Raw genomic sequence first — 12,405 nt, 5'->3', positions numbered from 1 at the left:
TTACCGTATAACATATACAGTATATATTATATACTGTATATGTTATACGGTATATAATAAAGGTAACTTGTATAACATATACAAGTTACCTTTTAAATGTTTGTTGAAATTCATAAACTTCAGTTCCTTCTATGTTTGTCCCAAAAATGACAATCAATTAAAAAAATATCCAAATATACAAAATCTGATGCACATATACATGAAGCAGCAAGGGGCAGACATTGACCTGTGGAGATTAGAGTAGGAGAGCACTGTTGCAAGATTGATCACTGGAATACTCTGTATTGTTGTTGTTGTTATTATTTGACTCCTCCAGGGAGTCCAAAGACTCATCGAGAGAGGGCACCTACTCTACAACTCTTCGTCTCCACCACTCAACCTCATTCACCCATCAACCGCATCATCTACACCAATGCCATCTACTGTCCACCACCACCACCACTAATATTTTCATAGACAATCACAAACATCCATGCCTGCGGTGGGATTCGAACCCGCAGCCTTTTGGCTGGAGAGTGTGGTTAGCTGCCATTTATTCTAACTAATAAGTGTTTTATTAGTTATCATATTACCACAAAAGTGTCTTCAAAGTCTAAAAGAGTTAACAATAATATGGTTGTATGAAACACATAAGAGGAACTAATTAAAATTCTTGATGTGGGAAATCGTACCTCAGACATTCTAACATTACAGACTGTGGCTACACAAAAAGATGCATACTTTGGCTTTGAAACAGTTGATCACATAAATGCATCTGCCTAATATATGCAGTTTTGTCTTGTGTCCAAGATAATGACAAAACATTCAATCCCAGCTAATATTTATTAGTAACATATCTAGTTAGCCCATATGATGCCAATAGAAATTGTTGGCAAAAAAAAAGCTTTGATATATTTGCAACTTCCACTTTTCTTTATATTATTGGGCCCAAATGAACAATTATTGACTAAGTAAAACTGGGCTTCTTAGAAACCTAACTTAAATAATGATAGGAAAGTTAATCCAATCTCCACAGTGTGCTGTTTGTTAGTGAATGTGTTATCTGGTCATTGCTTATTGTTTTGTAGGAAGAAGAACCCAGAGTGAGATCAGCTAACTCAGTTTCATTGAAAAGCCCTTATAAATATTCAAGGCATCCTATCCTATACACCACCTGCTTAATCAAGACCTTAATTAATTAATCCTATTATTTAAGTAACTTGGAAAAAGTGTCACGATTGATCTCTACAGAAGGGGGATTTCTGGATTATATAACTCTTAGCCCATTCACAGTACTTAATGTGCTGTCAGTTTCCCATTCTCCACCCTGTCATGGAGAAGGGGAAATGCATAAATAAATAAATCACATCATAACCAGTCATTTCTGTGGTGACAGTTTTATTATTATTAAAAAAAAAAAATCAGATTTGCTAATAATTTCTGTAATGCATTTGGAAGAATGGCACGTGCTCTTTGGTTGAAAAAGATCTGGATTTGAATGTGAGAAAAATTAATACGGGCTTCTTTTAATTGTGTAGCTCTGCTTTGTGTGGAGTTGGCAGATTTTTTTTTTTTTCATGAGTGGAGATTATGAGAACATGTTAAATAAACAAGACATAATTACCAGACAGTCAGTGAGACAACCTGCATGTAATATATTTCATAGCTTTGTGGTGCATCATTTCTACTATTAGGCTAAAAAAAAGTAGCTTAAATTAGACAGAATTGAATGCTTACTGTAATATTGTAATAAATGAGCATGTACTGTTTATGTTGAAATTTATTATTTTATTGTAATATTTTATTTGATTTCAGATATCACGGAAAGAGACATTATTTACAGATATGACAGCTTTGTTACATCTATGTGAAAAAGCTGAGAATGATATTCGTTCCTGCCTTTCTACCCTTCAGGTAGGAACATGATTTCATTATTAAGTTTATACATGAATGCTGTATGCATGTACATTGATTTTGTCATGATGAAGTAATATCAGAGGGAGAGGGGAGTGCCCATAATATATACCTAGGTTTTCTGTAATATTAATTAATCCTAAATTTTGGCATACAAATTAATAAGTAGTTCTTATTGTTTAGTCAGTAATGATATGTAAAGTAGGACATATACTAATCCATGCTCTTTTATAGGTAGTTAGCACATGCCAGACATATTTAATGAGCAATATAGAACAGTAGAATTTTGCCTATTCAGTGAGTCACTTTTTATTTATTTGTATGGGGTGTCCTCCCTTTCTCCCCCATCCCTTTGGGGGTGGGGCAGGTTGAGCCCTACCCCCCCAATGAGGAATTAAGTACATGTATTTAATGACTGTAGATCTATGTGTGTGTGTGTGTGTGTGTGTGTGTGTGTGTGTGTGTGTGTGTGTGTGTGTGTGTGTGTGTATGTTCATGGGTCTGGTTTGCCTATTCTGAGGGACAATAAACCTGAGTTTCCAAGTGAGAAAATCCTCTATCTCCATATGAGACCAGCTAATTCAGCTCACCTTTATCGAAAGAGACCAGATAAAGGTTCCTGACATCATAGATGGGAATTGAACCAGGTCTTTCGACCAGAGGGCTTCGTCTATACCGACTAAGCTACGGAGGCTCTAGTGAGAGTCACTAATACTATGGAGTGGCATTTATCAAAATCATTCACTCCATAATTTTTTTTCCCCTTTCAAAATAATATTTTTCCTCAGGACTTTTTCCATTATGTGTATAAGTATCTTGAAACCTTAAAATAAGATTGCAAAATAGATGGGAGAGAAAGCATGTTCATAAATCACTTACGATTAATGCTTTAAATTTTGAAAACATGTTGCTCCTATGTTTGAAATTATACAGATGCAGGTTTGAGAGTGTTTGGTTGGTTTAAGAGACATGGGGAGTAATTTATTTTATTTAGTTCCCATGAAGGAGACAGTATGTGAAGTTTTTTCATGCTTATGGCTTATTGGGTAGCTCTTGCTACTAGCAATTCAGAGCAATGTAATTTGGTTTTGTTTTCTTGGAAATCAATAATAGTGACCTCGTTTTGAGGGGTGTGTTTGGATCATATTGTATGTCAGAATATTTCAGTGGTGGAATTTTTGTTGTTGTTATTGCATTTTTGTTTGTGTCATTTTTTTTTTTAGTGGTGGTAAGTAGGTGATAGTCTGGTGTTAGGAATATTGCAATCTCAATAATGTTCAGTTAAGTGTAACTTCCTAGAATGAATAGTTGATCCATTATAACTGGTATTTCATCCTGACTGGCAGTTAAACATATAAACAACATTATGCCATAATAATATATCATTCTGGGATATTGGAATTCTGTGTTTAAGTAAATTTTGTAGATTTTTAGTGGTAGTGAAGACAATTTTGTAATTTGAATATTTGAAGTTGTGTTTTTATAGCTTTATAAATGTTATGGAAATATGAATATGTGAATTTTAAGAGTATATGGGATTTTGATGCGTTTCTTTGTGAAGAAGATACATCATGAAAGATGATTATTATGGGTGATTTTAATTATGGCAGTGTACACTGGAATGAAGAGAATAAGAACATTTGGGAATAACAAAAATGAGTTCTTGAGAAACAACTATCTTAGTCAGTATATAAAGGAGGGTATGCGGCGAAGACCGAATGTTTTAGATCTGATCATTTCATTAGAGGATGTGATTGTGAATGGAGCTTGGAACTTCCCACCAGTTGGTGAGAGATGATCACTTAGATTTTGGATAGCCATATGGAGATCATATGATATGTGGAAATGTGGAATTACAAGGCTGGTGATTATGACAAGCTTAGGAGATAGCATGGAGCTATAGCATGGGAGGAGGAGTAGAGCAGAAAAGAAATTAAATGTTGCTTGAGAACTGACAGAGAAATACTTAACAGCATCATGTGTGAAGGGCTTCCGAAGGTCAAAAGGCTGAATAAGGTAGATATCAAATGGATAAATGAGGAGATTATGCCTGAAATCTGGAAGAAGAAGAAGGCATTTTGGAGGTGTTATAAGATGAATGGTAGTAATCAGTCACATAAAGAGCAGGCCAGGAGAGTAACTCAGTTGGTAAGGACAGCAAAAGTGCAGTATTTTATTATTATTATTATTATTATTATTCAGGCCTCCATGGAGTCAAAAGACTCATCGCGGGAGGTTCTTTCTGGGAAACACGAAGTGTATCATACCACTCCTTAAACTCATTGACCATTCTCACTCTCACCACTCTATCAGGCAATTCATTCCATGGTTCAACCACCCTCCATGCAAAGAAACCATTCCTCACCCTCTTGCCAGTTTCCTTCCATAACTTTCAGGGATGGTCCCTTGTCATCACTCCGTCCTGTTGTTCAACCAAGCGAAAGAACTCCCCAGTGTCAACCCTGTAACCACCTCTCAACAGTTTAAAAGTCTCAATCATGTCACCTCTCCTTCTTCTATCTACCAAACTCTGCAGTCCACATTTCTTCAGCCGATTCTCATAATTAACATTGTACAGTCTTGAAACTGTCTTTGTACCCTTTCCGCAGTTTAATTTAATTTATCCCCTTCAAATCCTGGGGACCAAATCTGAGAACAATAGTCTAAGTGTGGTCTGATCAGGGTCTTATACAATGGAATGATAACTCTTTTATCTCTGTAGGTCAGCGTCCTTCTCATTATTGCAGCAATCCTCTGTGTTACCTTTACCAACTTTGCCAGATGTCCCCTGAATTTCAGGTTTCTATCAATCGTCAACCCCAGATCTCTTGTCTCCCCTACTTCCTCCAGTACAGCTTCTCCAATAGAGTATGCAGTGTCCCATCGATGTTCTGCACTATTACTAATAACCCTTCCCAGCTTCACATCATCCACCAACAACTGAATATCCCCCCCCCTGCAATCCACTGACAATGTCACTGATATAAAAGTTAAACAATATAGGTCCCATTACTGAGCCCTGTGGGACCCCCACTTGTAACCATCTGCCTACTTGAAACTTCCCCACCATACACATCTCTATCTCTGATACCTATCGGACAGCCAATCCTGAATCCAGTTGACCAGCCTTACATCCAAACCCATGTGCTGCAACTTAAATATCAGTTTATCATGTGGCACCCTGTCAAATGGCTTCGCTAAATCCAAGAAAATGGCAATATATGCTTTTCCCTCATCTACTGCTCTTGTAACTTTATTATAAAAGGCTAGCATATTTCTAAAACAAGAGCGCCCCGTAACAAATCCATGTTGACTCTCACAGATAGCATTACCCTCATCTGCCTAATGCTGTATATGGTCCCTCACTAATTTCTCCAAGATCTTAGCAACTACTGATGACTCACAAAGTGGCCTATAATTAGACACTTCCAGTCTGCTACCGCCCTTATGCAATGGCACTATCTTACCTTCCTTCCGTTACCTGGGCACCTTTCATGTAGCCAGACTTTCGTTGAAAAGCCAGGTCAAAGGAGCTGTCATTTCTTCATCACATTCTCTCAAACTCATCGTGAAATACCATCCAGTCCCACAGCTTTACTGACATCCAGAGTACTTAGTATTTGGAACACACCCTCCTCCTGCACTTCTAAACCTCAAATCTGCCCTGTCCCTCTAGTATTAAAATTTACTCCTCCAGGATGAAATACTCCATTAAAGTGTTCATTGAACAATTCCACTATGTCCTCTGGATCAGTCACTCTATTCCCATTTTTATCCCACAATGTCATTCTTCCACAATCATTTCTCCTCCTACTGGCCACATAGCTAAAAAATTCCCTAGGATTTTCTTTGGATCTTAGGGCCAATCTCTTCTCGTATTCCAGTTTCACCTTCCTTACCATACTAGTCACTCTCCTGGCCTGTGTCTTATATTCTTCATGCCTCTGCTCTTCACCTGTCTCCTTATATATCTTCCATAGCCTCTTTTTCACATGCAGCTGCTGTTTAATATTGTTTGTCATCCACTTTACTCCAAATTGTGTCCTCTTCACTTGTGGAATACAGTTTACTATTGCTGCTAACAAATATTCCTTCACAATTTCCCAAGCTAATGATATCCTGGCCTTCCAATTCCTCCCTCCATTGAAACTTCCCCAAGTTGATGTCTAAGATTATTATAATCACCTGTCTTATAATTCCACATACATTCCTGTCTCTTTGATATTCCTGCATATCTATTCATCTTCCAAGTCAAAACCACATGGTCACTCTCTCCAACTGGTGGGAGAGATGTCGTCTCAATTATTATCAACTCTTCTGATGCTATGACCAAATCCAAAACTCTTGAGCCTCTTGTTCCCTCTATTACATGTTGCCTAAGACATTTGTCCCTCAAGAATACTAGAAATTCCATCCCCTTATTACTACATGCATTTTCCTCTCCCCAATTTATACTGCTGTAGTTAAAATCTCATAACAATCATAACAATCATTCTTCTCACACTTGCCAAGTTCACCTGTCTAAACATCTCCTAGTCCCCACCCTCTGTGCTCCTTGGCTTGTGGCAACACCCCACTAAATATCCTGTCTTGCCCACCTCTACCTCATACCATATGCTTTCAAAATCATTAGTGTCACTGCCTTCCAAAGCCTCCACTCTTAGAGGACATAAGTCGTCACTTATCATGAGCAGCACTCCACCACCATGCTTTCTCCTCCTATCCTGCCGAAAAATGCTGTACCCTGCTACTTCTATTCCTGTTATTATATCCTCTTCTGTCAACCATGTCTCTGCAATCTCAATAATCTTTGGCCAGGCTGATGCTATCAGTGCCACCAATTCCTCTCCTTTATTCTGGATACTCCTGGCATTTGTGTAAAGCATAAAAATGCCACTGTTTCTATATCTAACATTATCCCCTGTAGACTCGCGCTGTGCTCACCGTTACCTCATGTCGTCCCCCCTTCTCCCAAGTACCTATTCCCACAAGAGGCCACCCTGGGCATTCTAGTTTCCCTACATTGACACACCGACTCATTCAGAACAGCAATCTTTCCAGATGCCTATGTCCTTCCTCATTCAAATGCAAGCGATCTCTCATATGCAATTCCCTTCTGTCCTCAAATGCCCTCCAAGCATCCACATATTCCAATCCTCTCTTCTGACACATTCTAGCTATTATATTATTCAGTATTTCTTCTCTTCTGCTCAGCTTGTCACAATCATACGTAGGCAACACGCACACTATCTTACCTCTCTTCGTCTTCTTTCATACAATCTGAAGCAAGAATCTCATATCTCTCGCTGCCCAATTTACATTAACTCTCAAGTCATTTGTTCCTGCCATCACAATTATCTCGTCCTCCCTTTCACCCCCTCTTAATTGCCATAGCCACACTTTCTATCATTCTTCCTCCAGGTAAATGCTCGTCACGCATTCTATCTTGCACACCACGGATCATTGAGTCCCCATACATTACACCTCTTACCACCCTGTTCCTCGATTGTTCACATACATCCCTCACTCTCTTTCCTGTAACACTTTCCCTCTGTGTTCCCCTACTTACCTGCCTTCCTGACATCTCTCTCTCTCTCTATCTCTGGTTCCAGTGCTCCCTCACATTCTTCTCCTTCCCTCCTACTGTTTCCATTCTCTCCTCTTCTATCATTCCCATAACTCTCTCTCATTCCCTCTCTTCCACTGTTTCCATTCCCTCCTCTTCTATCATTCACATAACTCTCTCTCATTCCCTCTCTTCTACAGTTCCTCTCTCCTCTTCTATCATTCCCATAAGTCTCTCTCATTCCCTGTCTTCTACTGATCACAGAAATTAGCAAATTAGGCCAAGAAAACCCTCAGGAGTTTTTTTTCAGTATGTGGCAAGTAGAAAGAATAATGATTATAGCAGTATAGCAAGTGTTGTTAATGGAGTGTTTCTTAAATGTCACAGCTGTATAATTGGGAGGAGACTTTCATGTTGCCTTTTAAGGAATGTAAAGAACCGATCAGAGTTTCTGACCTAATGCTCAATCCTCACCTTCTCATGGTGCACTTCAATGGGTATCTACCTGGATGCTGAACAAACGGGGATGGGTTGGCAGTTTGGAATTTAGCCAACCAAATTGTATTCTTATTGGCTTAAATCATAATGCAAAATGATGGTACAACATGACAGAATTTCATGCTGACTTGGGATGTTGCCTGGATAAACAAGACCTTCACTGCTTAATGTGAAAGAAATGGAAGTAGCAGAAGCATTGTATTAGTACCAGATTGACATAATAGGCATGACTGAAGCAAAGAAGACAAAAACAGAAGAGATCTTTTTAAGCAATAAATGCAAAATGTTATATTGTAGGCAATAACAATCAGAGTAAAAGAAGTAATATCTGTAGTATTCAACACTAAATGCAAGGATAATCTTCTTGAATAGCAGGCAATATCAAGTAGAGTAATGGGAGCAGATATCAGAATGGGAAACTGGACAATGAGATTTATCTGTGTATCTATTGTCCTGCAAAAGATTCTACTAAGAAAGAAGTGGAAGAATTTTCTGAGGCATAAGAGAGAGAGAGAGAGCAACTGACACATTAAAAAAGGAAAAAGTTGGTTCCTTCTTGGATATCTAATTAACAGAGTAGAAAATAATTACCAGACATACAGAAATGTTTTGGGAAAATTTTGAATGAAGAGCAAAGCTAATAATAATGTAAGTACCTATTCAATTTCTGCTCAGGACATTGACTGATTATTGCCAACACTATGTTCCAACATAAAAATGTGCACAAATTCACATAGAGAGAAGATGCAAGAAATAAAAAACGGCTCATTGACTATGTTATTATTGATAGCAATATTTCTCCACTTGTCCTGAACAAGTGGAGAAATATTGATAGCAATATTTCTCCACTTGTTCAGGACACGAGTACACAGGAGATTTGAAATTGGAAGTGATAGTGATCACCATTTAGTCTCAAGCAGGATAAAACTGAATTTCATAATTCAGTTTTATCCTGCTTTTGCAAGTCAAAACCACTGAACATTGTAAACAAGAGTATGTAAGAAAGTTTGAAAATGAATTAATCTTCAGCAGCTTTCAGATGTGTACTGTAGACCAAAATACACAAACATTATTCAAGAAAAACTTAAAAGTTTGAAAACAGGAACCAAACCGTGGAGATCATTGGCAAACCCTAAAGAAAACATTAATTGATTCAGCAAGAGAGGAATGTGGTGAGGTTGTCTGCAAATGGGCTGGAAATTTGGGATTTAGCCAACCAAATTGTATTTTTATTGGCTTAAACCAAAATACAAAATGATGGTACAACATAACAAAAATTTCATGCCAACTGACGGGTCGCCTGATTAAACAAGACCTCTGTTGTTTTTGCCAGGGAACCAAGGTGAACAGCAAAAAGTCAACTACTGGAACAAATCTGAAAACACACCCCAACTCAACATCACCAACGTTAAAGATCGGTACTATCAACATAAGAAGCCTGAATGGCAAACAAATGGAGCTAGCTGAGGAATTAGATTAGTACCAGATCGACATAATAGGGGTGACTGAAACAAAAAAAGACAAAACTGGTGAGATCTTTCTTAGCAATAAATACAAAATGTTATATTCAGGCAATGTCAATCAAGGAAAAGAAGGAGCAGCCATAGTATTCAACGCTAAATATAGGCTAATCTTCTTGAATGGCAGGCAGTCTCAAGTAGAGTGATGTGGGCAAATATGAGAATGGGTAACTGGACAATGAGACTTATTTGTGCCTATGGTCCCACAGAAGGTTCTACTAAGGTAGAAGTGGAGGAATTTTTTGAGGCTCTACAAAAAGCTACTGACACAATGAAAAAGGAAAAGTTGGTCCTTGTTGGGGATCTAAATAGCAGAGTAAGAAATGGTTGTCAGACATACAAAAATATTTTGGAAAAATTTGGTGAAAAGAGCAAAGCTAATAATAATGGCAACTCAGGACATGGACTGGTTATTACTAACACCATGTTCCAACATAAAAATGTGCACAAATTCACATGGAGAGAAGAGGCAAAAAATAAGAAAAGTCTCATTGACTGTGTTATTGTTGACAGTGATGTTTTTTCCCTGGTGCAGGACACCAGAGTGTACAGAGGATTTGAAATTGGAAGTGATCACTATTTAGTTTTGAGCAGGATAAAATTGAATTTCGTATTGAAAAGAATAACATGTAAGAAAGTTTTAAAGCAAATAAAAGTTGAGCAGCTGTCAGATGTGAACTGTAGACTAAAATACACAAAGATTATTGAAGAAAAATTGAAAGAGTTTGAGAACAGCAACCAAATCTTTGAGATTCAGTGGCAAGCCTTGAAGAAAACCCTGATTGATTCAGACAGAGAGGCATGTGGTGAGGTTGTCTGCAAGGATAGAAAAATCAGACCTCCATGGAGGATGCAGGAATTTAAAGAGGCAGTGAAGGAAAAGAAGAAAGCATATCAAAAGTTGCTGGCAAATAAGTCAGCTTGTGCTCTTAGAGAATTCAGAGACACATGTAAGAACGCTGAACACTGTGTAAAACTAGCTAAACAAAAGTCATGGAAGGACTTTGGCAAGAACATAGAAAATAAATATCAAGAATGTGGCAAAATATTCTGGTGGTTGTTGAAGAAGCTTAGAAATGGAGAAAAGAGTGCTGTAAAAGGAGTTAGAGATGATAAAGGTGACATGAAAACAGGAGAAAAAGATATTCTTGAAGTATGGAGTAATTACTTTGAAAAATTGCTAAATGAAACAAGCGGTGATAGCACAGTGGTAAAAAACATTCAACAGGCATACAGTCAGTAATACATATCCATACCTGAATTAGAAACAGCCATCAAAGGCTTCAGATGTGGAATTGCAGCAGGAATAGATGATATTTGACCAGAAATGCTGAAGTATGGTTGTATAAAAGTCTTACAATGGCTGCACTGCATAGTTCAGAAGGCCTGGACAGAGGGATGAATTCCCAATGATTGGAGTAGAGGTCTCATAGTACCTATATATAAAAAGTGAAATAAAACTGAATGTTAGAATTACAGAGGTATTTCCCTATTGAGTATTCCTGGTAATATTTATGCAAGTATACTTGAGAAACGGTTGAGAAGAATTGTAGAAAAAAATATTGGTGAAGAACAAGCTAGATTCAGCCAAATTGACGCTGTCAGGATGAGATCTTCACTTTACGACAAATAGTTGAGAAATCATGGGAATATAACAAAGATCTGTATTTAAGTTTTGTTGATCTGTAAAAGGCATATGACAGTGTGCCAAGAGAGAAACTATTCAATACGCTACAGTTATATGGTGTCAATGGGGCATTATATTAAGCAATATTTAGTCTTTAGTCTTTATTTGAGTTGTAAGTTAGCAGTTAGAATTGAAGGACGTACAGGAAGATGGTTTAATGTTAAATCTGGTGTGAGATAAGGATATACATCATCCCCTCTGTTATTCATTATCTATATGGATCACATTATGAAGGAAAGTAGTATTAAACATATCAAAATTGGAGATGTTAATGTCAGCTCTTTGCTTTATGCAGACGATGTTATACTTCTGAATAAATCCGCTACAAGTCTGCAAGATTCCCTGACTATTTTTACTGAAGATGTTAAATTAAATACCATCTTCATTAAAAATCCTGCCTAAGTAGCTGAAATGTTTTACTTGTTCCATAGGTTCTCTGTTGACAATGCAGATGACATTTTCTGCAATTCTGCCTATTTTCATTGTCTTAGTCTTTTTATTGCTGACCTTCATACTATATCTATTACAACAGTTATTCAATTTAGGCAGGGAATCTTGCAGACTTGTAGTGGATTTATTTATAAGTATAACATCATCCGCATAAAGCAAAGATTAAATATGGAAATAGACAACAGAATCAATAAAGCTGGTATGGTAGGAAGTGAATTGAATAAATTCATATGGAATAAGAGAGAAATTAGTCGGAACACTAAATTAGTTGTATACAAGACGGTGCTCAAACTGGTTTTAACTTATGGATCTGAGAGCTGGGTCAGAAGTAAAACACTTGACCAAAGACTGTGGACCACAGATATGAGAGTCCTGAGAAAGATTAGAGGCATGAACAGATGGCATCATTGGCAATATCATATTATAACGAGGATATTAGGAAAGAACTTGACATTGTCAGCATTCAGGAATGCATTAGCAGAGCTAATCTCAGGTTGTATGATCACTTAAATAGAATGGGTGAGGAAAGATTAGCAAAACATGTGTTCTCTGCCAGGTTGGCAGGAAAACGACCCAGAGGAAGACCAAGATATAGGTGGAATGATACTGTACAAAGTGCCTTAGATGATAGAAATATAAGATCTGATAATGTTGGAGTCTTGACAAGTAGCAGAGTGATTTGACGGACATGGCAGGAATTTGAGTTGTAATTCAGCAGTTAGAATTGAAGGAGGTACAGGAAAGTGGTTTGATGTTAAATGAAGTGTGAGACAAGGATGTACATTACCCCC

At 37.5% G+C, this 12,405-nt stretch overlaps 1 protein-coding gene across 1 annotated transcript in view; it reads left to right on the top strand.

Annotated features, from left to right (window-relative positions):
* cutlet (chromosome transmission fidelity protein 18 homolog) overlaps positions 1–12,405 on the top strand; it is a 347,064-nt gene that overhangs the window by 178,811 nt on the left and 155,848 nt on the right. The window contains exon 13 of the mRNA XM_090395883.1: positions 1,795–1,893. Within this exon, the coding sequence (XP_090252009.1) occupies positions 1,795–1,893 (99 nt within the window). The remainder of the gene's footprint in view (positions 1–1,794; positions 1,894–12,405) is intronic.

This window comes from Typopeltis vanoorti, chromosome 7, assembly GCF_054136105.1.
Source record: "Typopeltis vanoorti isolate ZY-2024b chromosome 7, IOZ_Tvanoo_1.0, whole genome shotgun sequence".
Taxonomy (NCBI): Eukaryota; Metazoa; Arthropoda; class Arachnida; order Uropygi; family Thelyphonidae; genus Typopeltis; species Typopeltis vanoorti.
Note: the sequence above shows the minus strand (reverse complement) of the source record. Positions and strands in the feature narration are given on the sequence as shown.